We start from the raw sequence: 27,548 nt of genomic DNA, 5'->3' as shown, positions 1-27,548 counted from the left end.
CATCCTCTAGCGGGGTGCTGCTCTGCTTCCTGTCTCTCCAGAAGAAAAGTGCCACACTGTTCTTCCAACAGATTTCTTAGTTAAGACGCAAGAAGATGAATTCTAATTAGCACAGAAGTAACAAGACAACACAAATACATGTCACTTTAACTATAACATTAGAATTGAGAAATAAGCTATTATCCATTGGCAGTCAATGTAGTAGCACCTCACCTGTTTGCTATGACTTCATTCTCAAGTAGACCACAACAGGAAAGTGTGTTTAACAGGCTATAACTAAGAGTCTCCGAGGGTTACGTAGCTTGCAGGGCAAATGCTACAAAGTTGAAGTTCACACCCAGGTTCAAATGATTTTTTTTTCATGTGTGTGGGTGTTGTGCTTTCATGGATGTCTGTGCACCATATGCAGGCCTTGTGCCCTCAGAGATCAAAAGAGAACATTGGATTCCCTGGGACTGGAGTGACAGATGCTCATACGTTGCCATGTGGGTGCTGGGAGTCAAATCTGGGTCCTCTGGCCGTGGCAGCATGCATAGGGCCTGCGCAGGTCTAAGCCAGCTGGGGTCCCAGCTCTGAGAGTGGAAGTGGACACGAGCTCCCATCCCTAACCCAGAAGCTATCCAGTTGACAGCTGTTCCCAAAGGAAAAACTAGTTTTCTGCAGCTGAGCTCACTGCAGCAAATACACGTCAGGGCAGGTCCCAAGCCCGGACGGAGGTGACCAACCCAAAATGAACTCGGCGGCGTTTTCAGAGCTCCTTTGCCTCAGAATGCTTTGTGTGGGCGTTTTCCTTTATCCTACACGTTTTTGCTTATATATTATGGTTTATTATTTTGTGTTTTAATGGGATTTGTGTGTGTGCAAGTGTGTGTGTGTGTGTGTGTGTGTGTGTGTGTGTGTGTGTGTGTTTGTGCGTCTGTACATGTTTCTTTTGCTTTTTCTTTGGCTCCTTTTTTCTGTTTTGTCCTATTTAGTTTGGCTTTGTTTTTTTGTTGTTGTTGCCCATTTGTTTTCTAAGGAGAGGAAGAAAGAGTGTGGATTTGGGTAGATGGGGAGGTAGGGAGGATGGGGAGGTGGGGAGGATGGGGAGGTGGGGAGGATGGGGAGGATGGGGAGATGGGGAGATGGGGAGGATGGGGAGATGGGGAGATGGGGAGGTGGGGAGGTGGGGAGGATGGGGAGGTGGGGAGGTGGGGAGGTGGGGAGGATGGGGAGGATGGGGAGGATGGGGAGGATGGGGAGGTGGGGAGGTGGGGAGGTGGGGAGGTGGGGAGGATGAAAAGGTAGAGAGGATCTGGGAGGAGTTGGTGGAGAGGAAACCATGATCAGAATATATTGTACGGGGAAAAAAAAAACTATTTTCAAACAAAACAAAGCAAAAACCTGGGTCCTTGGGAAGAGCAGCAAGTGCTCTTAAGCACTGAGCTATCACTCCAGCCCCATAACAGAATTTTTTCCTTGTCATTCTCTGAACAGTTTAATTTACATGGCATCCAATGAACACACACTTTGATATCCTCAAGGGGCCTTGGAACCAGCGCTCCCTCCCTGCCCCAGATACCGAGGGAAGAATGCACCACACTTAGCTTCCACTGTTAAATGGCCACTCTGATTCATTTTCATTAATATAAACTTGGATCTTTGTACCAGATATCTCTTTAGGAAATCCTGACTGTAATAAATGACTTATTTACCAAACAGGTGGCTTATCGTCACTTCTGCGGTTTGGACTTACTCAGGCTTTTAAAAGAGGTGTTGCAGGTTTACCAAACTCATTGCTGTTTGTAAGCGAAAGTCGAAGAACTAACCAAGTAAGAAAGGGTGGATGTTGTTGTCTACAGCTGTTAAATTAAAGCTGAGTTTACAGTTAAGTAGAAATTGGCAAAAATATTAGAGATTGGATGTTAATTATTTGTGTTGCCAAGGAGAATGCTATTTTCATGAAGCCTGTGCGCAGTCACACAAGATCCTACCAACACATTAAAGTGTAGTTGCGGCATTTTATATTGAGATTAAAACAAGTTGTCTTCTTCCCTCACAAAACCATTTTTGGGAGGGTATTTGTTAAGCTTTAAGGGATAAGTAGATAAAGGGAAGTGCTATAGGAATTAGTATGTGGAAAAATGCCAGTGATCCATGTGGAAGTACTGGATGGATGCTGTGAGGTCCTTGGCTGGAAGTGGTTAATAAAGTAATGAAATTGATGTAGCTCGAGGCTTTAGTCACACTCCCCCACCTCTCTCTCATTCAGATTGTGGTTTTCTGGCAAGTTCTCTCTCTCCCTCTCATATATATATATATATATATATATATGTGTGTGTGTGTGTGTGTGTGTGTGTGTGTGTGTGTGTGTGTGTGTGTATTAAAAATTCAGACACTATATTCTGATCATGGTTCTCCCCTCCCCTCTGGATCTTTCTCCTGAGGCCAGTCTGGCTCAGACTCCTGCCTCAGTTTCCAAAGCTCTGCACCACAGCTGTGAGCCAGCATGCCTGGCAAACACTTGCAGTTGTCTCTCCTAAGCAACCCCCATTATTCCTAAATTTAGCTTTTTTATTTTTTAATAAATTCCCTAAAGTACATGATTTATGCCCAAATCTGAATTCTTCAAGTTTCTCGGTGACTGAGAGAGGATGAGCAACGTTTCCTGTCACATATTTGAAAGCATCTTGGAAGGGAAGACAAGCCCTTGGCGTTCTTGCCAAGGAGGACTGGACGAGCTTCTGTGGTTGCTCACTATACAGTATGCTTTGGAAGGATTTAGTCTTGCTTTTACTTCAGGAAGTGAATTGCTTTCTCTTTGTGTGGCTATAGCATTTTTCATAAACACGTTAGAATAGTGGTGATGCCATATTGTAGACTTAAAACAGTCTTTCATTTAATAGTTTTTTGTTTTTTGAGATAGTTCTCATTAAGTAGCCCAGGCTGAAATCAAACCTGCATGGTCCTGCCTCAGCCTCCAAGTGCAGAGGTTACAGGGTGTCACAGATATTTTTATGTGTATCCACTGTGTGCCAGGCATGTCTCAAAGTGCTAGAGAGAAAGTGGCAAACACCAGCGGTGTGACCTTTGCTTCTTGGAAGCTTTAGTGGGGAGAGGTCAATTAGGAAGAAACACATAGATAATTTAATATCAGCTTGAGATGAACAGGCGACATGGACCAGGAGGAGGCTAGAACAGGATCGGGTAAGGGAAGGCACTCAAGGCCACTCCTGAGTCATGACAGGAGCCAGTGGTTCAGACTCGAAGAAAGACTTCCAACTGAAGGGAGTGGAAAGCGTAGAGTCCTCAAGCAAGAATGAAACTGTATTTAAGAATGCAGGTATGGAATTCATTAGAAAGCCCAGGTGCTAAGCTGGGTTAGTGTTGCATGCCTGTAACCTAGCGGTTGGAAGATGAGGCAGGAGGATCAAGAATTGAAGGTCATCTTGGCCACATCGTGAATTTGAGGTCATCCTGGGCCACCTAAAAACCCATCTCAACACACAGAGGCAAAAGAGGAAGGGAAATAAGAGAAGAAAAGGCAGAGCTGGTGCTCCAAGGGCACAGAGGAAAGGAAGGAGAAGAGAGGATAAAGAAGTCCAGGAGGCAGGGATCTGGGGTTGATTCGACAGGGGACGCTGAGTGTTTAGCACAGGGTAACAAGATCTGGTGCTCACTTTTTGATGATGAAATTAACTATTCTAGGGAGAGTGGACGGCAGAGGATAAAATCCAAAGCCAAGAAGCCAGTTAGGAGGTGCTGGGAGTAGTCAGGGGGACAGAGTGGGACAGAGGAAGTAAGACTGGGTTACTTTGGACTTTAGTTTTGAAGCACAGTTGCCGGTACTTGCTGTGTGGGTAGGTAATGGAGGGAGAGAAAAGAGCGGAGACCCGTGATCGCTGAGTGGATGGCGATGCCATTTACAGAGGTGAGCGCGGGAGGTCACAGGCTGACCTGGAAGAGAACGTAACTTGTGCCTTCTGCTAAATGGGATTTCCTTCTTTCCTCCCCTTCCATTTTCGAGTTGGGGTCTCCCCACGTTTCCCACGCTGGCTTTGAACTCAAGGCCCTCATCTTCCTTCAGCCTCCCGAGTGGTGGGATTGTAGCCCTGCACCCTGTGCTTGACTCTTGATAGGTTTCCTTGCGGGGAAAGGAGTTGGGTCCAGAAAGGTTGAGGACCTGGGCGCAGACCCTGTAAGTGGAACCAGGGTTCCGGTCTGGACAGTCCATCCCTGCAGCTTTTAGCCCAACTGTTTGGCCTCATAGTTAGGGTTATAATAAAGCCAAGAAGGGGCGGCATCTGAAACGAAGCAGATGTGGGTGAGATGGGAAGCCACCAGGTGGGAAGCAATAAGGGGAACCATTTGGCCTTTTTGCTAAGGAAGAATTATTTGTGGCCCTGTTGGGTAGGGTCTTAGGGAAACTTAGATCATGTTTCCTTCTTGATCTCCCTAAGCCAAAACTCAGTCTGCCCTGAGAACACTTTTGATTAACACATATTGATTATACAAATTAATGAGATTTCCTTTGCTATCTGAGACAGTTTGAAGTGTTGGACTTTTCCCCAGCCGAGGCTGTTCCCTGGAAATTTGATTTGAGGGCCGTGGCCTGCTTTTTTAATTTAATCAGGATAGCAAAGAATGCTGGGGCCGTCTTTCCTTTTCGGGAGCTATTTTCAGTCAGACGACCGAGTTGCAGCTGTATGAGTCTGTGTACGTCATCTGTCGCGTCTTGTCATTCCCCCGCCCCATGCACCATTTCACAGAAGGCACACAATCCCTTCGAGCTCTTCACTCGATGTTCATTCTCTCCTTCAGCTTTTCGGCCTTGACATTCAGCCTCTGGCTGGAGGTCAGTGGACCTCAGGTGGGGGAGCTAAGTGCTGTCATCCATTGTAGAGGCTGTTGTGGGAGAGGGTTCTGCTCAGTAGGTCACTGAGTGCGCACCTGTCTGTGGAGTTCTACGTGATGTAATTTTTAACACCACACTCTCTCTCTCTCTCTCTCTCTCTCTCTCTCTCTCTCTCTCTCTCTCTCTCTCTCTCTCTCACACACACACACACACACACACACACACACACACACACACACACACGGCCAAGCCCTGGGTTCACAGTTATTGATGACAAATACATTTTGAATTTTAGATCCTTATCTATTAGTGTTCTGGGAACTCCATTGTGGTGGTATTGTGTTCCCCAAAATATTGTGTACCCTAATAAACTTATCTAGGGTCAGAGAACAGAAAAGCCACTAGATACTTAGGATAGGCAGTGGTAGCACACACCTTTAATCCTAGCATTCCAGAGGCAGAGATCTACCTGGATCTCTGAGTTCAAGGATACAGCCAAGCATGGTGACTCACGCCTTTAATCCCAGAAAGTGAGCCTTTAATCCCAGGGAGTGATGGCAGAAAGCAGAAAGGTATATAAGGTGTGAGGACCAGAAACTAGAAGCATTTGGCTGGTTAAGCTTCAGGCTTTCCAGCAGCAGTTAAGCTGAGAGCCATTTGGATATGAGGACACAGGCTTCCAGTCTGAGGAAACAGGACCAGCTGAGAAGTTGGCCAGGTGAGGTTAGCTGTGGCTTGTTCTGTCTCTCTGATCTTCCAGTGTTCACCCCAATACCTGGCCTCAGGTTTGATTTTATTAATAAGAACTTTTTAAGATTCCTGCTACATTCCATGATTCCACAACTGTGGCTTCGACCTCGCTGCCCCAGTATTGGGGAACTAGAAAGGAGCGTGAAATTCCTTCACTGCATTGTAGTTCATTTTCAAGTAGAAAATACGTTACGTAATAGCATGGAAGTGAGTGGACACCACATATGCATCACATATGGCGATGAACAGTGAACAGCATACACTTTGGATGCACCGGGACAGACAGAGTGGGTGAAGGAGAGGAGGTATGGCTTCAGGGGTGTGGGCCAGTTACCTATGGTGTCTCTTCTGCAAGCCTGCAGTTCTGTGCCCTGCTTTGTGGACCCCGGAAACAAACTCCCATTGCCAGCTGACGGGGCTATGGTAACTGATAGCTGCCAGAGACCGGTTGGCTCTCCCTTTATTATTTAATCCGATTAAAAGTAGTGCTCTGAGCTTTTCTTCTGTGGGAGTTGCTTTCAGTCAGGTGATTCATTTTTCCCCTGTGAAATCTGTTTAGTTCACCAGCCTTTACTTGGTACCATGTGGCCCAGTGGTCATCGCAAGAAGGGCTTCTGAAGATTGATTGGCAGGATTCTGTGGTGCAGGAATGTGGAGCAGCTTGGTTGGGTGTCTCCTGGGATGCTGCGAGACAGGAGTGTGGTTGTCCAGAGGTTCCCAGCTAGCTGCCAGCTGGAAGCCTCGGGTCCCCCACAGGGGCCTCTCCACGGGTTGCTGCTTGACTTCTTCTTTTATAAACCCCTTAATCTTTTATCTCCTTAAAGTGAACTTTAAATCTTACTAAATCAAAATCTAATCTAAATATAGCAAGGTTTCATCCTGAAAATCGTGAGTTCCTGGAGATAAAAGGAGCAGGGTTTTCTGGCGAGGCATGGTGGTGTGTCTTTTCAGCTCAGCCCTGGGAGGCAGATGGAGGCGGGCCTCTGTGGAGTCAACACATGGAGTCCCCAAGCCACTCAGGACTGCATAGTGAGAACATGTTTCAGAAAACCAAACATCCCCATCCCCTGAAGATGCTATTTTTGACCTGCGCTAGATGGAAATTGAGCTCAGGTCTGTCTTATCTCTGGCCCCCATCTCGGCCATCGTTTCTCTCCTCTGCATCCCCTCATTATGCACATCTGCTTCCAACCTTTTGTCTCTGCAGGTTCCCTTCCTGACAACCTTCCTCTCCTTTTGAAGGCTCTAGACAGTGGTGCCATCTTGTCAATGGCTTTTCTCCCCCACAGCTGTCGATGTGGACCCCCCACCCACCCACTTAGCAACTGCTTACTCTTTTTCCCTTTCTAAACATCTGAGGTCATGCCATCTTGCCAGCTGTCTGTCTGAGGGCTCTGATGTCCTTCTGTCCCTGTGGTGCTCCTACAAGGCACTGTCCATGTGGGCTGTGAGAGCCAGCCCTAACCTGATGGCATCGTGTTTTTGCTGCCCAGAAGTGAACTGCTCTAGCCCAGCCGTTAGAGCGCTCAGACCTGAGTCATAATTTACACAGGTCCCCCGTGAGGGCTAAAGAAACTTAATCTGGAGCCAGGCATCCTTTAAGGGCTGTTGACCTTTTGCTCTGGAATCCCTGGGAGATCCTAGTGGCCTGCAGGTGGGATAAGGATAGGATAATGGGCTGGGAGGTATGAACAGCTGACTTGGTTTCTGTAAAACTTGCTTATGGCTGTGGGAAAGGGACGGAGTGGTCTTTTTATTACTATATTACAGGGAAGGAAAAAAAACCAGGGAAGTAAAACAATGCTCCAGCCCAGCTGTGGATTCCATGGATAGTTGTAATACACCTTCTGATGTCCACCTTAAAACCCCATCTTAAGCCCCCTTGGACACGGCATGCTGACTGGTTCCAAGGCTGCCATCCTTCTGTAGCAGTAAGGATGAATTCATTTCAACTAAATTTGAATTGAACCTAACAAGTCTTTGGTCTCTCCCAGTGGATCTGAACACCAGGCCATCTTCCTATTTACCCAGCCATTGTGTGTTGGGGTGGCAATTAGTTTGCACAGTAGGGTTTCAGTGAGCCACCTCAAAACAACAACCACAAAACCTCTATTGTATGTTTAAGTAGATCTTCATATCTATGGCATATAGTCCTCCTCCCAAGAAAATTCTTGGATACTAGTAGACCAATAGAACATTTTGCCATAGCTGTATTTTACTGTATTGTTATTTTCAGAAGTGACTTAGTGAAGCTTTAAATGTTTCTTTTATTCCTTCTCAGTCTTCTGTGAAGGTCAGGTTTAATTCAGGACTATCTTCACCAGGTATCAGGTATGGCAGCCTAGTCAATGGCAGGCCTAGAGGCTGATATGCAAACTAATAATGATAATGAAATTAGAATACAGACAATAAGGTAAAAGTTCAAAACTAGAAGTAGAGGTGGGTGGACATGAGATCTGAATATATTCATTATGTTTTAGTCATGCACACACAGTTTAGAAAGAGGCTCCAGACTGTAGACGCTGGGTCAGGCCAACAGCACAGCAGTTCAGTTGGGACTCTGTGAGCAGATGACAGTTCATGGAGTAAAAGGACAGGTTGTTTCTCATGAAACTCTACAAAATACCGACACTTAAAAGACAAGGAAGAGGCCGGGTGGTGGTGGCACATGCCTTTAATCCCAGCACTTGGGAGGCAGAGGCAGGCGGATCTCTGTGAGTTCGAGACCAGCCTGGGCTACCAAGTGAGTTCCAGGAAAGGCTCAAAGCTATACAGAGAAACCCTGTCTCAAATAACCAAAAAAAAAAAAAAAAAAAAAAAAAAGACAAGGAAGGAAATGTGGTGGTTTGGATAGGAACTGCCCCCATAGATTCACGTGTTTGAATGCTTGACCCATAGGGTGTGGCACTATTAGGAGGTGTGGCCTTGTTGGAGGAAGCGTGTCACTGTGGGGGTGGGCTTTGAGATCAAATATGCTGCCTTCAGATCAAGATGTAGAACTCGGGCTGGAGAGATGGATCAGAGGTTAAGAGCACTGACTGCTCTTCCGGAGGTCCTAAGTTCAATTCCCAGCAACCACATGGTGGCTCACAACCATCTGTAATTGAGATCTGGCGCCCTCTTCTGGCCTACAGACATACATGCAGGCAGAACATTGTATGCATAATAAATAAATAAATCTTAAAAAAACAAAAACAAAAAACCCAAACAAACAAAAAGATGTAGAACTCTCAGCTCCTTCTCTAGCATCATCTGTCTGCATGCTACCATGTTTCTCAACATGATGATAATGGACTAAACCTCTGAAACTGTAAGCTACCCAATTAAATGTTTTCCTTTGTAAGAGCTGCCACGGTCATGGTGTCTCTTCACAGCAATAGAAACTCTAAGACAGGAAATCTGAAAGTAAAGCTGAAAACATGTAACCAGAAACCCAAGGCAATGCCAAATTATTGGAGACAGGACCGTTCCAAGGGGGAAGGACAGGAGGAAAAATGACTGCAGTGGGTAAGGAATGTGTGAAGGGTGAGGAGAGAGAGGTACATGCAGCCAGCCTTTTCACGGCAAGGAAGAAGGCTGGAGAAACCTGACCATCCTTTGTCCACCCGTGGGAAACTGTAACTGAAAAATAGTCTGGACAACGACGTCCTTGGGTGGCAGGAGGGGCTGCGATCCTAACCACGTTCTAGTGATGTCTTCCATAGTAACAACAACCAAGCAGGCAAGAGTGGTTAATTTGATAGCAGAAGTTTGGAAGACTGGTAGTCACTCAGCATGTAGTAATTGCTTAGTAAATATTAGGTAATTAAATTGTTGCTTAGGTGACATTAGATATACAGCCACTATTCACTGAAGTTTATTTATTCTTTCTCTATGTATTCAGATCTGTAGTGAAGGGATCTGTCCCATGCAGGTTTACCACACAGGGTACATACCAGTTTAGAATTATATGATTGCTAAAGGAACCCCAAAACATTACCTTTATATAATTCCCCTTTGTTTCCCAATATGGAGTTACCTCATTTACCATGCAAAGAGGTCTTTACGCACACCTGCTGTATTTAAAGGACTGGTTTGAATAAATGGATGTAACTATACAAAGACTATTTGGATGCTAGATACAAGTATGAAGGCTCTGAACTGTAAATACATCTAGATAAAATACCTTGTTTGAGATAGTAGATGATGGTTCTCTTAATTTGATTGTGCATAGTAAGGATTGGTTTTGAAAACTGCTTTGTGTCTGTATTTTGGTATTGCCTTCAGACCTTGAGCCATCTATTTTAATTCTTTATTTATTTTTGTGGTTCTGGGTATTTGAACCCAGCCCCTGATGCCTGTTAGGCAGGTGCTCTCCCACTGAACAGCCTCTTTCTTCATGTCTCCAAGAATCAGAATTCATTTTTCAAAGACAATTTGATAATTCTGAGCAGCCAAATACTATTGGCAACCAAGATTTTTTTTTTTTCTAAGCCAGTTTCCAGCTTGTCTCTTAAGTCTGGTTTAAAGGAAATCACATGATCTAAGGATACGTGTGAAATAAAACGGGGCGACCTGGCAAGAGAGGCCGTTCTCGCGGGTGTGGTGAGGACAGATCACAGCACTCCTGCTGAGACTGGCGTCCCAGGCAGGCTTCGCGAGGTGCAGGAATCAAAGCATCCCCAAAAGGCTTCTACACTCAGGAGGCAGAGGCAGGTGGATCTCTGTGAGTTCGAGGCCAGCCTGGTCTACAGAGCGAGATCCAGGACAGGCTCCGAAGCTACAGCGAAACCCTGTCTCGAAAAACAAAAACAAAAACAACAACATCAAAAGGCTTCTAGTCGGAAGCAGGCTGTTTTCACTTTTCTGGACTAATATTTCACTGCTGAAGCTGAAATAAAAACTGCTCCTCTAGCTTACATTTGTTTTGTAACTTAAGCCAGAGACGCTACAAATGTCTCTTCTCCCAGGAAAGCTCTGTTCTGTTTTCAAGTCATGGTGCTCCATCTTTTTCATGTTCAGCAAGGATCCAGATGCTGCTATCAGGCATCTTACTGCACATAATCCTTCTCAGAACATACAGGTGCACACACACACACACACACACACACACACACACACACACACACACCCCTATCCCCCCCATACATACATAGAACAGTATATAAAGTTTAAATTACATATAACTACAGAGTAAACATTTGTACCTTTTTGTTATTGTTTTGAGAAAGGGTCTTACTCTGATAGCTTTGAACTCACTGTTCAAGAGGCTGGAGAGTTGTCAACTTAAGAGCATTGCCTGTTCTTTCAGAGGACCTGGGTTTGACTCCTAGCATCCACATGGCAGCTTCCAACTGTCTGTACCTCCAATTCCAGGGGATCTGATGCCCTTGTCTGGCTTCTGTGGACATCAGGCATTCATTTGGTACATAAACATATAAGCAAGAAAAACATCCACACACATAAAATAAAAATAAGTAAATCTAAAGAGTTTTAAAAAGGAAAGTCAGGGTTTGTGCATATGTACACACACACACACACACACACACACACACACACACACACGTGTGCACACATGTGAATGTACTGGCACACATTCAGGGTTGGTAAGATTGAGGATGGTTGTTTTCTTTATATCCCAATTTCATTAGCTCTATACAGACTCTGCCACAGAATCAACCTCAGGTAAGGATGGTGATGTTTTAGAAAGTCAAGACAGTGCACACACTCGGCCCCAAACTGTGAATGCTATGTGGGAGTGTGGGGTTGTAGAGGGGCGGGGCTTTGGGCATAGCTTACTGTCCTACCTTTGACTTGTACACTGAGAAGTATTTGAACCATCAGGCAGGTTTAATGAACTAACTGACTGAGACTTCATATTTCTGCAATGTGTGTGTGTTTCCTTAATTTTATTTCATTTCAGTAAAAGCAATAGCATTATAACATTCATTATAAAAACTTGGAGAACCCCTATGTATGTTTATTAATTGAGGCATATCCATTTTAAGGAGTAAAAGCCAGGTGTAGTGGCATATGCCTTTAATCCCACACTTGAGAGACAGAGGCAGGTGGATCTCTCTGAGTCCAAGGCCAGTCTGATCTACATAGAAAGTTCCAGGACAGCCAGAGCTATAGAGAGAGACTCTGTCTCAAAAGCAAATAAACAAACACATTTAAAAAGTAATTAGCTGTTTTTCTTCTGAAACTTGATAATAGGATATACTTTTAGTCATAAAATTCAAATGGACAGCCTTAAATCAATGTGACAGATGACACTTGGTGCAACTCATTGCCTGTGACATGTTTAGCACCTGATGTCTCAGTCACTGTTCTATTGCTGTGAAGAGACACCATGACCAAGGCAACTTATAAAAGAAAGCATTGCTTACAGTTCCAGAGGGTTCATCCATGATCATCATGGTGGGAAACATGGTGCTGGCAGGCAGGGAGGCAGGCATGGCGCTGGAACAGTAGATAAGAACTTACATCTGATCTACAAGATAGAGGCAGGCAAAGCCTGGGCCTGCTGTGGGCTTTTGAAGCCTCAAAGCCCACCCCTAGTGACACACCTCCTCCAATAAGGCCACACCTACCCCAACAAGGCCACACCCCTAATCCTTTTTAAACAGTTTCACCAACCGCAGACCAAGCATTTATCTATGAGCCTATAAGGCCATTCTCATTCAAACCACCACACCTGGCCTGTGTGGGGCACACATACAAAGTTCACATTCCACCATGCCTGTGTGGGGCACACATACAAAGTTCAGGGCTGGAGAGATGGCGCAGTGGTTAAGAGCACTGACTGCTCTTCCAGAGGTCCTGAGTTCAATTCCCAGCATCCACATGGTGACTCACAACCATCTGTAATGAGATCTGGTGCTCCCTTCTGGCCTGTAGGGATACACGCAGACAGAACACTATATACATAATAAATAAATAAATAAATAAATAAATAAATAAATAAATAAATAAATAAATAAATCTTAAAAAAAAAAAACAAAGTTCAAAGTTCACATTTCACCATGCTTGTCCTATAAGCTGACAAAGACTCTTCTGAATTTTGCTTTCCCATTGTTTTTGTTGTTGTTTGTTTGTTTTTTAAGACACAATCTTTCTTACAGGTTTTATATATGAAAGTGTATGGAAATCCAAACTACTACCAAGCCCTCCATTATGGAACAGTGATGCCACCTGATGGTAAGTTTTCTTATCATTTCCTTGATTTATAGGCTAACTTATTGCCACTCTTCCAAATAAAGTGGGAGATACAGTCTTGAGCTGAACAGGCTCTGCTCACTCTACCCCACCCCACCTCATCCTACCCCACCTACTGGTTGTATTCAGTTTCTTGCCTTTCTGTTGGTATACCATCTCCGGTGATGCCTTTTGGAAAACTTCACCAAGTGACCTTAGGAACTGGAGATGAGTCAGATAAAAATGAGTGAGTTTCTGCCTTGAGGATCTGAACTCGTTACCTATGAAGACATCGGGCAGATAATTATGATGTTGAGCAGGAGAAGCTACAGCAAACTGTTACAGAATAGTAGGCCCGTCATGTATGGAATGGCAAACTGTAGCACAATGCAGATACCATAGGAGTGATACAAATTTTATAGGAATTCCGAGACTTATGAATTACTTATATAAGCATGAGCATTCCATTACTTTACCTTATAATGGGGGTGGGAGGGTGATGCCTCTCCCAGTCACCATAGACTATCAATCAAAAACCCAGTGCTGGGTACGAGTCACCTCTTTTGAATCATTGGTCAATAATATGCCAAAGATCTGCACCCCCATCAACATTATAGGTGATCGCCACTGCTCTTGGTTATGGGAGCAACCACTCACTTTCTGATTAGGTTTAAAGGCCGCTCCATGGTCAATGACCTAGCCAGTCATGGATTTTTGCTCTTGTTTTCTTTGGAGACAAGGTCTCACTAAGTAGCCCTGGCTGTTCAGCAAGTCACTATATAGACCAGGCCTGCCTCGAACTCAGCAACCCAACTGCCTCTGCTTCTGCAGTACTGGGATTAAAGGTGGGTTTTAAAAAGAAGAAAAGGGCACATGAAATTGGAGGGGAAAGTGGTGGAGGGGATGGGGACAAAGGGAGTGGAGGGAATAGGGGCTGAGTCTGATCAAAACACATTGTATGCACACATGTAATGCTCAATGAAATGCATCAATTCCTGTATTTTATCTCACTTAAAAATATTTAGTTTATGTGTACGTGTGTGTGCCCGAGTGTATGTATATGCATCAACCATGTGCATACAGGGGCCCACAGAGATCAAAACAGTCATTGGATCTCCTGGAAATGGAGTTACGGACTATCTGAGCTGCCATGAGGGTGCAGGGAACCAAACCTGGGCCTTCTGCAGAAGCAGCCAGTGTTTTAAACCACTGAGTCATCTCTCTAGCCCTGATAAATTCTTGTATTTTCAAGTTTTAAGGTCATACCCTACATGTTCATATTTTACCTCATTTTTGTCTTCACAGAAGTAACAGTTAACTATAGACATGGTCTCCCCTTGGTGACCCTCACTCTGCCATCCAGAAAAGAGCGCTGCCAGTTTGTGGTCAAGCCAATGTTGTCGACAGTGGGCTCCTTCCTTCAGGACTTACAAAATGAAGACAAGGGCATCAAGACTGCGGCCGTCACCACAGCAGGTGTGTATCTGTGCATCCCAGACCTCTACCTCCAGCTGCTTTCTCTTCCCTTCCACACGTGCGTCTTGGTTCTTTACTCTCCTGATAAGAATTTCATTATATAATAATTTAAATCATTCATTATACAACCAATGCCTACCCTTTATGGAGCCCTTCCTTCTTACATACCAGTACTGTTAACATAATCACTCAAAGCCAGCACAGTGGTGTGTGTCTAGAATCCAAGTACTTGAGAAGCTGAGACAGGAAGATTGAGAGTTCAAAGCTAGTCTGGGGTATGTCCTGAGACAATGTCTCAACATAAAAACAAAACAAACAGAAAGAAGAGTCTCAATTCTATTAAATAAAAGAAGATAGAATACATTTAGTGTAAATTTCAGTTATTCATTTTATAAACAACCAGAGATCTTTTTCCTATGAGAAAATTTTAATATAATGGCATTAGTGTGTAATTTTCAGAAAAATTGAATAATTGAGAATAAAATGTATTGTCTGCTATTAAAATAGCCAGTAGAAAATTTACAGATAGTGAATTAATTTTTACTATAAAGCAATTACAGTTAGGGATTGTTTTCATAGAATCAGCTCTTAGGAAAATACACATTTTAACAATAGGAGAGGTAGCTAATCATTTATGTATTTAAGTATACAATATAGATTTTATATTATCATGGCATGAAATGGGTCTAGACCAACTGCCCCTTAATTTGCATAAGGAATTATTTATCTCCAGTTCCATATTTAAAGGCCACTGGTAAATATACTTCAATAAATTATCGTTCTTTTATTGTATTAAAAGTTCTATGTAAGCTTATTTGAAAGTTGACGATTACTGTTGTAGTTTTGAAAAGGAAATGAACAGGGGCTGGGGAAAAGACTCAGTGGGGAAAAGTGGTATTCCAACACCCACAATGAGCAGGGCTCAACACCCTGTAACTCCATCTCCAGGGCATCTACCGCCCTCTCCTGGCCTCCACAGGCATTACAGTCATATGCACAAACCTACATGTGTACATAGTTTAAAAAAATTAAAGCTAAAAAAGAAAGAAAAATAAACAGTTTTTTTCCCTAACCAAGTTACGAAACAACTAAGAGATAGATACAGAAATTGGAAACATGGAGATTAAAGAATTTATTCATCCAACAGATATTTGTTGAACATCTAACATATAACCAGGCCTTGCTGTAGACACTAGAGAAGAGCTAAGAACCGGAGAGATAAGAGCTCCTGTCCTAAATAGAACTTACATTTTAGGAGGAAAAAGAAAGAAGACAAAGCAATAATTATGCCACATGTTAACTAGTAAACATTAATGGAGGAAAGCAGGGTAAGGAACACGGGTGAGTCACCAAAGTCACATCTGAGTAAAGATCTGGAGAAGATGGGGGGACCTGGAGGAGACAGTGAGGCTTGGAGATGATGAGAGGGATCTAGAGGAGATGGTGGAGGCCTGGAGAAGATGAGAGGGACTTGGAGGAAAAGAGTGGGACCTGGAGGCAGAGGCAGGTGGATCTCTGGGAGTGTGAGGTCAGCCTGGTCTACAGAGTGAGTTCCAGGACAGCCAGGACTACACAGAGAAACCCTGTCTCAGAAGAGAGAGAGACAGAGACAGAGATTGAGACTTGGAGGAGTGTGGTGGTATTGTGTTCCCCAAAATATTGTGCACCCTAATAAACTTATCTGAGGTCAGAGACAGAACAGCCACAATACTAAACATGAGGATAGGCAGTGGTAGCACACGCCTTTAATCCTAGCATTCCAGAGGCAGAAATCCATCTGTTCAAGGATACAGTCAAGCACGGTTACTCACGCCTTTAATCCCAGGGAGTGGTGGTAGAAAGCAGAAAGTTTTATTTATATATATATATATATATATATATAGTGAAGACCAGGAACTAGAAGCATTTGGCTGGCTAAGCTTTTAGCTGGTTAAGCTTCAGGCTTTTGAGCAGCACAGTTCAGCTGAGAGCCATTGGGATGAGGACACAGAAGCTTCCAGTCTGAGGAAACAAGACCAGCTGAGAAGTTGGCCAGGTGAGGTTAGCTGTGGCTTGTTCTGATTCTCTGATCTTCCAGCTTCACCCCAATACTTGACTCCAGGTTTGTTTTATTAATAAGAACTTTTAAGATTCATGCTACAGAGGAGATGTAGAGACTTAGAGTTAATGAGAAGAATCTGGAGAAGATGAGAGGGACGTGGAGGAGGTGATGGGGCCTGGAGTTGATGAAAGGGACCTGGAGATGATGGGGCCTTGCAGTTCCCAGGAACTCTGGGGCAGAGGCCTTATGTTGGGAGTAGACCCTCAAAAGAGGCAGTGGGGCAGGAGGAGGGGGGATTCTCAGAGGTGAGGGGAGCAGGTTGAAAGAGCCTCGTGGGTTATTGTAAGGGGTCAAAGGAGAGCTTTCTTCCTGCTTTGTGGCTACAACAGGCTTCTGAATAACTCAGACACAGGAGCAGTGGGCATCCAGGGGACTTCCTGCCAGCCCTGGGAATCTAGCAGCAGACAGATGCACACATAGAACTCAGGTGGGGTTGAATTGAGCAGCGCCTCCACGGAAGCATTCAGTAAGCCTTGGATAAATGAGTGAAAAGAGGTGGGAAAGGATGGGTTGATAAAAATGGATGATGTTTCCCTTGCTGTTTTCCTCCAAATAACTTTAAAAACAGTACGAGGAAGTCAGAAAGAGGTTTTTCTCTAAGGAAATTAGGAATGGGGCTCTTTGAGTTGAAGAGTCTTTATTGAGGATTTTAGTTGACGTCATTAAATGTAAGTTTTTGAATGACACTTGGGATGTCAGATAAAAAAGCCATTGTTTTGTTCTTTTGTTGTTGTTTAAGAAAACAGGCCCGGGCTGGAGAGATGGCTCAGAGGTTAAGAGCACCGACTGCTCTTCCAGAGGTCCTGAGTTCAATTCCCAGCAACCACATGGTGGCTCACAACCATCTGTAATGAGATCTGGCACCCCTCTTCTGTATACATAATAAATCAATCTTAAAAAAAAAAGAAAAGAAAACAGGCCCGTGTGTGGAATTTGCCTGTGTTCAATTTGCACTTGAAAAGCGCATTCTGAATCTGCTATAGCTGTAACTATTATTTGCCAATTCCTGAGAACTTGGTCTCACCCCAGCTGCACAGGAACCCAAAGACCCAGACTGATTCGCGCAACAGACCTGAGTGCAAACCTAACTGCCTCCTGGAACAGTAGAGCCATCGAGCCAGAGGGGAGGCAGGCAGCCAGGTCTTCCCACTGTGCGAGCGGACTTCCCTGGGCATACTGATACTGTCGCTGAAACAGCACTGGCTGAACATACAAGCAGAAACCCGGGCAGGAGGAAATACACATCCAGAACTTTCCAGAATGTATTTCACATGATGACGTGTGGGCTGTTCTGAGGAACGGAAAGGACTCCCTGCCTGGCACTGGTTCTCCACTTCCACCCAGTGACTTTGCTTTCCTAACACTTGGACTGCATTAAAGCTCTGTGGGTTTTGGTTTTTAAACAGGCTGTATGAGAGAAGTGATGCAAAGCACTTTGAGGGTAAAACTCTCCAGGAGACTGCCTCCTCCACAATCCCTCCATACCTGAAATACTCCCAAGTGCTAAACCAAAGTGCTGGAAGCTGGAAGATCCCTGAAATAGGAAGGTTTCTCAAACAGCTATAAGATGCAGAGCTAGCCAGCAACTGGGGAATACCCACTGGACCTAGAGCTAAGGGTATTGTTGTGATGGAAAGTTGGAGAACGTAACTTTATTTTGAACCTTCTTTGGCTGTAGTGAAGAAGGTACTATGTGATGGTGCCGGTGGTGAGCCGTGATGGGGTTAAACCAGGGTTAGGGAACATTCAAGAATATGAATATCTTAGGTTGGCTTTATTACTGGAGGATTAAGGGTGAGGAGGTCTGCAGAGACCAGACTTGAGACCTCTACCCCGTGTTTCTAGAACCTTGATCCTCAGAGGAAGAATTCAGAGATGAGGCGAGGTCAGGGATTAGGAAGAAGTTTCAGGAAGTACACACTCAGGAAGGTAGGTGGACTTCCTTCAGGCTACATCTGGGAAATACAGTACAGAGTTTCAGAGGCTTAGTCTTTGAGGGGATTTGACAAGGAGCACTTTGTCATGTCGGGATGTAAGATGGAGTTCAGTCATGATGTCTGCAGTTGAAGCTACTTTTCTTTAGTGATAAAGCCAGGCTTGATGGTTGTTGATTCTACATTTAGATGCTATGTGGTTTATGGTCCTAAGGTTTTGGTTTTAAAACCATTCCTTTTTTTTTTTTTTTTTAATTTAAGCCCCATCTTATATCTTGACCAGTCCCCATTTCAATTCCGCCTACAGCTGTTGACTGATTGACTTCATTTCCTGTTCCCTCAAATATCTCTTGTAATTCAATCTCTTATCTCTGAGACCTTTGAAATGGCTATTAGATTCTCTTCATGGTCTCTATCCATTCTCATAAAACAAATCACATAACTGCAATTTAATTTTTAGACTTAATCAAGTCTATTTTTCTCTCTCTGCTACCCAATCTCCTTGTAGTTTTTTCTCCTTCTTCCATGCTAAAAAGGAGCTATGAGCCAGTGGTGGTTGGCACTTTCGGGGGCTGCTGGGCTGTGTAGCCCCAGGGTGGCCTGGAACTCACTATATGAACCAGGCTGGCCTTGAACTCAGAGGTCTGTTTGCCTCTGCCCCCTTGGTGCTGGGATTAAATGTGTGTGCCACCATGCCCAGCCTAGGCTACTAAGTTTTGAACTAACACCAATCAAAAATGTCACTGCCCGCATAAATATATATTACACACACACACACACACACACACACACACACACACACACACACACACACCAGTCATGGACTGGGCTGTAAGCAGCCGTAGTGAACTTTAGCTAAGCAAGAGTACGCTGTCAGGTTGTCAGGTTGGAAGTGACAGAAGTCGAGGGTCAGATACAGGCAGCATCACAGAGAGGCACACAGCAGACTGGGTCAGCCTAGGTCTGTCTACTAGGCTCCACTACTACCACTTTGTTCCAGAAGGCCCCGTCTCAGGTTTTGAGGACATATCATAAAGTGATTTAAGACTAAAGAAAAGTGAAGACCGATTCAACGCTACCCAGAATCTGACATATTGGTGCCCTGGTGTGCATCACAATGGGGATCCCTTCAGATGTAGCGCTGCATCACCTGAGAAGCAGGAGGATTAGGAGTTCAAGGTCATCCTCAGCTACTTAGTGAGTGGGAGGCTAGCTTAGGCTATATGAAACCCCGTGCTGCTTAGGATTTTTGTTTTTTCTTTTGTTGTTTTGTTTGTTGTTTTGTCAATTTGACACAGGAACGAGGGACTCTCAGTTAAAGAATGCCTTACTCAAATTAGCTCATGGCCATGTGGCTAAAGTGAGAATGCTCCTTCCCCCGCCAGAGATTCGTACATTTGAATGATGGGGCCCTAGTTCATGGAATCCTTTGGGAAAGATTAGGAGGTGTGGGCTTGTTGGAGGAGGTGCGTCACTGGGGGTGGGCTTTGAGGTTTTAAGAGTCCATGCTAAGCCAAGTGTCTCTCTCTCTCTGTCTGGAACTTGTGGCTCAGATGTGAGCTCTCAGCTACTACTTCAGAGCCCTGCCTGCCTGCATGCCCCCACATTCCCTGCCATGATGAGCATGGAATTAACCCTCTGAAACTGTAAGCAAGTGCCCCGATTTAATAGTTTCTTTTAAAAGTTTCCATGCTCTTGTCATCGCCTCACAGCAATAGAACAGGAACTAAGACAACGTATTTGTGGGGCATTTTCTTGATTAATGATTGGTGTGGAAGGGCCCAGCTCATCGTAGGTGGTGCCAGCCTGGGCAGGTGGGTCTGGACTGTACAAGATAGCAAGGTGAAGAAGCCATGGAGAACAAGCCAGTAGGCAGTGTTCCTCTGTGGCCTCTGCTTCGGTTCCTGCCTTGGCTTTCCTTAATGATGGACTATAACCTATATGCCAAATAAACCCTTTCCTCCAAAAGTTTTTGGTCCAGTGGTTTTTCACAGCAACAGAAACCCTGTAACTAGCATTTTTTCTGTCCCACCCCATTCTGCAGCTGCTTCCAAATAATCACTCAAAGGCTTATATTAATTATAAATGCTCAGCTGGTAGCTCAGGCTTATTACTAACTAGCTCTAACTCTTAACCCATATTTCTCATTTATGCGTGGTTCATGGCTTGTTACCTCACTTCCTACACATCTTGCTTCCTCAGAGGCTGGCTGGCATCTGCTGCCTCCACCCTTCCTTCTCCCTGTATTTCCATTTGGCTTTCCCACCCAGCCTTACTCTGTTTGGCTACAGGCCAAGTCAGCTTTTATTATCAACCAGTAAGAACAACACACATTGACAGAAAGATCCTCCCACAGCAAAACCTAACTAGAACCATGTCCTATCTCAAAGAAAGAAAAACAAAATCTTCACAAAGAGTCAGATGGAAAAGGCTTGCATAGTAGTCCTCACCACCCCCCAAAGTGATTTCATCTAAAGCAGAGTAGGCCTGGTTTATCTCAAGTGAGTCTCAAGGATGCCAGGCACATTCCTGGCTCTGACAGCTGTCAGGGCTTTGGTCTAAACATTCCACCTTCCAGGCTGATGGGTTTGCCTGCTTAAAGCGTACTTCAGAACAACACAAGGCAACAGACCAGGCCTGCTAAGGGCCACCATGAAGGCTGGAACTCAAGATGGCTGCAAGGTCAACCTAGACAATGCTGCTTCCATGGGCCTGGCCTTGGCGTGAATTCCCTCCTCCCTGAACCTTGCAGACCATTTTAACCACGGACACTGGTCTGGGTTCCAGTCCACCTGGCGCAGTGGGAGAGGAGTGCCTGCCTGTTACACATGGTCCAGAGGAATGGAAGATAATAAAGCAACTGGAGAAAATTTCCTTAGTGAGAAAGGGGGGCCACCTAGAAGGCGAAGGTCCACGACCGGATCATAAAAAGCGAGTCTTGGTTTTTACATGTTGTGATACAGCACCCACTGCTTCAAAGCTGGCATAGTTATGTATTGTTTCTTCCAGATGGCAGTGAGATTCCAGCTTCAACGTTGATGGACACTTTGCTAATGAAAGACTTTAAACTCGTCATTAACAAACTAGCATACGATGTCCAGTGTCACAAGAAAGGTAAGCAACGGCCCACCAGCCATCTTAACTTCGCCGTGTGGGAGCTTCTACAGGGAGCAAAAGCAACCTGCTTTTGCTTTGAGAACTGTTTCCTGAGATATTACAGAATGGCCATGTTCCTTCTACCAAAAGCAGGAGGGCGATTCCTCCTGATTTTGACCATAGGAACTGGGTAGAGCTCTCAAAAGTGTGGGTATGATCCTCATACCTGAAACTCTCCCCCTCTTCCACCCCCACCCGGGGGTTTCAAAGTTTCAAATCTCTAGTGTTTCACATGCTAGGGGCCTCTAGCAAGTTTTCAAGTACAGTGCAGGGAAGTTGCGATTCTCAGTCACCCTCCACAAGATTGGGAACCGTGGTTTGCCCTCTGACCTCAGTCTCCCATCCAACCACTAACCAGGACTGACCCTGCTTGGCTTCCAAGATCAGACCAGACTGGAAACAGTCGAGGTAGTAGGGCTGCAGACTGTGCTCAGCCCTGACTGCTCTCAGGAGAGGTGCTGACTTTCAGTTTGTCTCCCTTTTTATTTGCTTTAAGAAGGAATGGGGACTTTCAGGCTCACATGCCAAATCTGAAACTAGAAGCCTTAACTCTTTAAGAAGTTTGCTTTTAATTTCAAACTGCAGGTTGTACAATCCTAAACTGAAAATCAGAAATCCAAAACTTTTTGAAATTAGGGGTAATACTAGTGGAAAATCCCACCCTAGCGTCCTTGGGATGGGTTGCAGTCAGAATGTAGATGCATGGAGGATGTGGGTATACCAAGAGACAGAGTGTTTGCTTAGTGTAATATATGTACATATTAAATATATATGATAAAATCACCTTCAGTCTATGTATATGAGGTATATATGAAATGTAAGTGTTATCTTTATCTGGGTCCCATTCCTATCCCATCACGCAAAGATTCCAAAATCTGAAACATGTAAAATCTGAAATAAGTGTCTGGTCCCTAGCATTGTGGGTAAGAGATATTCAGCCTGAAACATTTTTGACATTAGCAATTTGCTTCTGAAGTTTCTATTATCACCACTCCACTGTCCCTTCTTCCTTCTCCATATGGTGTTCCCAGCAGGTAGACATGATACCTTTTGTCATTGTCCCATAGCCCATAGGTAATCTCCTGGCTTTCCCCTCTCCTTGCCCTTGGTTTTCAGCTTTGGGGGTTTGTTTAGCCGGATCATCAAGCTCACAGATTCTTGCCTCCCTGGTGTCTAGTCACTGATGGGAGCCTGTGGGAGACAGTTCCCCCTGGGGTGTGGTGGATTTATTTCCAGTGTTCCTTAGTTTCTTTCTTAGCATATCCATCTCTGTCTACTCTGTGTTCTTGGATGCTGCTCACCTTATCCATTTGAGCAGTGGTCCTCAACCTTCCTAATGCTGCAACCCTTTAATACAGCTCCTCAGGTTGTGGGGACCCTCGATCACAATATTATTTTCATTGCTACTTCATAACTGTAACTTTGCTACTGTCATAAATTGTAATGTGAATATCTGTGTTTCCCTGACAGTGTTAGCGACCCCTGTGACCCTCCCCCCCAAGGGGTGGTGACCACAGATTGAGAACCACTGGTCTAGACTCGCCTGGAGAAAAAAAAAAATGTAGTAAATGCCTACATCTCTCTTACTTTTTCTCAGAAAAACCAAGTGAAGTGCACATGATTGAGATGGAAAACATGAAATCCTTGGTTCACAGACTATTTACGGTCTTGCATTTAGAAGAATTCCAGAAGAAAAGAGAGCGCCATCTGATGGCAAAGATTGACCACCTGAAGGAACAGCTGCAGCCCTTGGAGCAGGTGGGAAGGCTGCACAGCTGGATCCGTTTGGAAGTTTATGCCTCTTCGTAGGGAGTGCCAGGAGTCACGGACCGTTTGGGCGGTTGGTGTAGCCTCCCTTTGGCCTTTAATCTGGAACATGACCTGTGAGCTGAGTACGCACCAGTGACACCCTGATGATCTGACTCCAGAGCTGATGTCTTCTGCTTCCTCAGCCTCAGCCACGAGTCTCTGGGGAGAGCAGACTGTGAGATGGGATGCTGTGGGGTGCCACATCACAGGTCCCAGCTCTGTCTGAGAGAACTGTGGGTGGGAAGTTAGTAACGGCTTCCTCATAACATCTATGCTTGTTTCTTTTTTCCAAATTATGGAGAAAAAAATAAAACTTATTTTTTTGGTGGGTAGGCATGGGGTAGCTAATATAAGGGGAAACTTGCATTCTTTAAGCTATAATTCTACTTGTAATTAAAAAAAAAGGTAACTAATCTTTGAATATGAATGGAAAGTTTCTAGAAATGTAGTCATTATTTCCAAGGGTATTGAAAGAATGGTAGAGAAACTTTTTTGTTTTGTTTTATTTTCCTGGATTATTTATCCACATTTTGCTTTTCAAGAAATTGCTATGCCGGGTATGGTGGTGGCTGTCTTTAAACCCAGCAGTTGGAAGGCAAAGGAAGGCAGATCTCTGAATTCAAAAACGAGTCTGGTCTGCATAGCAAGGTGCAGGCAAGACAAGGCTCCATGCACATAGCAAGACCTGCTTCAGGAAATGAAGCAGGACCACAGGCACCTGTGGAGAACCACGTGTGCACAGACTATCTGTAGATGAATTCCCAGAAGTGGGGGTCAAGGAAAACATGCCGGTGATTTCAGACCAGGATTTCTAGGCATCTAATTGTAAACATAACTGTGTTCAGGGGGTTTGTTTGTCGTCGTCGTCCCCCCCCCCCCCCCCCCCCCCCCCCCCCCCCCCCCCCCCCCCCCCCGCCGCCGGTTGAGCTTTAACTCAGAGATCTTCCTGCCTCTGCCCTCCTGAGTGCGGGGATTAAAGAGTGTGACACTACCCTCAGCTAGTCTGTCTGTTTTCTTTGAGTAGGCATTATCTTTACGATGAAAAACAAAATAGATGAATGAACTGGTTTAGAAATGAGCCGATAATACACACTCTCTAAATCTCATTACTCCACATACCTGACCTATCCAAAGCAATGCAAAGTGTGCACGGCTTCAAATGTTTCCTGTTGCCTTTGTTTGCCCCTTGAGCTGTTAAACTTGTAAACTGAATGAATGGTTTCCCCCTTCCTCCTCCAGGTCAAGGCTAGAATAGAAGCTCAGTCAGAAGCCAAGACCAGCGGACTCCTATGGGCGGGCTTAGCTCTGCTCTCCGTGCAGGGAGGCGCACTGGCCTGGCTTACTTGGTGGGTGTACTCCTGGGACATCATGGAACCAGTGACGTTCTTCCTGACGTTTGCAAAACTCCATGGTCTTTTTTGCATACTTCATCATAACTCGGCAGGTGAGTAGTCAGGGAAGTCAGAACATTTGTCTAAAGAATTCCTCATCCAAGTCACTCAATTGTCTACCGCTCTGATAAAGCACCATGACCAAAAGTACCTTGGGGAGGAAAGGGTTTATTTGGCTTACCTATCCTGAATCCCGGTCCACTGAGGGGAAACCACGGCAGGAACTCAGACTGGGCAGGAACCTGGAGGCAGGAGCTGGCGCAGAGACCATGGAGGGGTGCCGCTCGTGGCTTGCTCAGCCCGTTTTCTTATAGCACCTCGGACAACCAGCCCAGGGGTGGCACTGCCCACAACTGAGCCTGGGCCTCCCGTATCACTGATTAAGGAAATACCCGACAGGCTTGCCTACCGCCTGATCTGGCTTCTCAGCTGAGGCTCCCTCCTCCCAGATGGCTGTAGCTTCCGTCAAGTCGACATGAAACTAGCGGGCACCAGCAGCAACCAATAAAACCCTTTCATGTTCCAAGTTTTCTGAAGCCAGTAAATTTTTTTCCCCCACAAGGTTGGATGGAGGCTTTATCACAACAAAAATTTCAATTCCTACAGACGAATCAGTGTAAACACATGAACTCCTCCATTGGGAAAAATGCTGCATTTCTGTTCTCCATGTCCTCGTTAAACAATGACATTGAACTTGGACTACAAAAGTTAGTGGTATCCAGTAACTAGCTTTTGGCAAGGTTGCTTTGCCAAACTTTTCCGCTTTTCTTCTTCGGCAATGTGTTTTCTCTTCCCGGTTTGCCTGCTCGTAAGAGGAGCAGCTACTCCCGACTCCGGCTGCATGCCCTACCTCTGCGGCTGTTCGCTCTGCAAACACTCCTTCCTTCTCCCCACTTTGCCTTGGCGCTGCGGAGTTAGTATCTCCGTCTCCTCTCTTTCAGAACTACACTTACGCATCTGTGCGGAGCAGACAATTCCTTCAGTTCTTCCACAGGAAGTCTCAAGGACAGCGCTTTGATGTGGAACTATACAACAAGTTAAAGGAGGACCTGGCTGAGGTATTTTATAGCAAGCACATCTCCGAGCTGGCTTTGTTTGGGAGACAGGGAAATGTTGGCTCATTTTTCACAGGTTAGTAAATGTTGGGCTGAAATTTTCATGTATTGTTTAGCAAAAGATTGGGATGGATCTTTTTTTTTTAATTATTTTTAAAAAGAATATGAACTCTGTAGATGTAACCAACGGTCTTATTAAATAAGAAACACAGAGCCGATTCAGAGAAGAAAGCCAAGAGGTCAGAGCTAAGAGCCTCACCCTTCCTGATTCAGGGATCCTCTTCAGCCAAGAGAGCTCTCCGAAAAGGACCTACTTCCTGTGTGTGTATGTCTTTATATACTCTAGCTGTTCTGCCTTCTCATTGGTTGTAAACCCAAACATGTGACTGCCTCGTCACTGCCTGTATGTACCGCCCTCCAGGTCCTTAAAGGCGTGCGCCACCACCGCCACGTACTTGCTATGGCTCTAATAGCTCTGACCCCCAGACAACTTTATTTATTAACATACAATTAAAATCACATTTCAGTACAAGTAAAATACCACCACAGAACTCGCCTGGTGATGGTGAAACACGCCTTTAATCACAACACTCGGGAGGCAGAGGCAGGAGATCTCTGTGAGTTTGAGCCCAGCCTGGTCTACAGAGCGAGATCCAGGACAGCCAGGACTATACAAAGAAACCCTGTCTCGAAGAACAAAAACAAAACAAAACAGAATATTAACTGAAAACAAAACAAAGCAAAACCCACGATGAGAAGGATTACCGGCAGTTTCTTTTCAGGGCACCATGATGAGGTCAAATGAAGCCATAAACTCATCTTTTAAAAAAGGATTTAAGGCTGGGCATAGTAGCGTACACCTTTGATGTATCCCAGCACTGGAGAGGCTTTACAAGTCGAGGCCAACCTGATCTACATAGCCAGTTTCTGGACAGCCAGAGGTACACAGTGAGACCCTGTCTCAAAAAAGCAAGTACCTCACCAAACAAACAAAAAAAACATCAAAAAGGGATTCAAACAAGGCATTTACCTCAGTAATTTAAATGTTTTCTAGTCTCAAGGAGAGGTTAAATTTTATAATTCCTCTCAAAGGGCAATGCTGGTATTTCTTATTTCCTCTGATTTCAAGCTGTTATTTATTTTTTTCCTCCCCACCACAGGCTACAGAATCCCTGGAGAACGTGCGCCACTACCTCCATTTCCGAATGCCAGGAGAGGAACTCCGCAAGAAGACTTAGTCTTATGTTTTTAAACAGCCCAGGGCTATTGCGCCAATTTTGTAACTTACCAATTGGACATTTTTAAGGTCCTGTTCATTTCCATTTGATGGTTTCAGACATTGTTTGGTTAATAAACTTGATGCCTGGTTTGTGGATCTGTGTGGACTGATGTTTCAAATGGCCTGTGTGCCCTGGCGAAGCTGCTGGTACCCAAACTTTTCCCCCGGCTGGTCCACGTGGAGGTCAAGGGACCAGCGTTCTGTCTCTCACTCACTTTGGTTCTTAGGTTCATCTGGAATCACCTTGTTAACTTGAACTTCATTTCTTGAGACAGGGTTTCACACTGTGGCTCAAGCTGCCTCGTACTCTAAGCAATCCTCCTGTCTAAGTTTCCTGGGTGCTGTAATTACAAGTATGAGCCACCATGCCCAGTTATTGTTTTTTATCATGAAACAGTTGTATGACTGTAATATTTTTTCAAAGGTACAAAAGCCCCACTAGCCACAGTGGTACCCTCTCCACTGCAGCTGAAGAAAGACTCTAAGGCATTGCTTTTTGTTTGTTTTTACACCCCAACCAAAGTTCCCCCTCCCTCCCTCTTCCCAATTCTTCCCTCCAACCCCCTCCTGTCCTCCCCTTCCACTGT

The 27,548-nt window shown here is 44.8% G+C and overlaps 1 protein-coding gene across 1 annotated transcript in view; it reads left to right on the top strand.

The window, feature by feature from the left end:
* Mcub (mitochondrial calcium uniporter dominant negative subunit beta) overlaps window positions 1-27,055 on the top strand; it is a 70,156-nt gene extending 43,101 nt beyond the window's left edge. Inside the window, 8 exon segments of the mRNA XM_052731197.1 lie at window positions 12,688-12,763; window positions 14,066-14,236; window positions 21,281-21,385; window positions 23,025-23,185; window positions 24,476-24,637; window positions 24,639-24,680; window positions 25,569-25,685; window positions 26,843-27,055. Of these exon segments, the coding sequence (XP_052587157.1) occupies window positions 12,688-12,763; window positions 14,066-14,236; window positions 21,281-21,385; window positions 23,025-23,185; window positions 24,476-24,637; window positions 24,639-24,680; window positions 25,569-25,685; window positions 26,843-26,920 (912 nt within the window). The 3' untranslated portion in view covers window positions 26,921-27,055.
* The last annotated feature ends 493 nt before the right edge of the window (window positions 27,056-27,548 follow it).

Source organism: Peromyscus californicus, unplaced genomic scaffold, assembly GCF_007827085.1.
Source record: "Peromyscus californicus insignis strain IS unplaced genomic scaffold, ASM782708v3 Scaffold_9__1_contigs__length_137607984, whole genome shotgun sequence".
In the NCBI taxonomy this organism is placed as follows: Eukaryota; Metazoa; Chordata; class Mammalia; order Rodentia; family Cricetidae; genus Peromyscus; species Peromyscus californicus.
The sequence above is the reverse complement of the archived record's forward strand: the minus strand, read 5'-3'. Positions and strand labels throughout refer to the sequence as shown.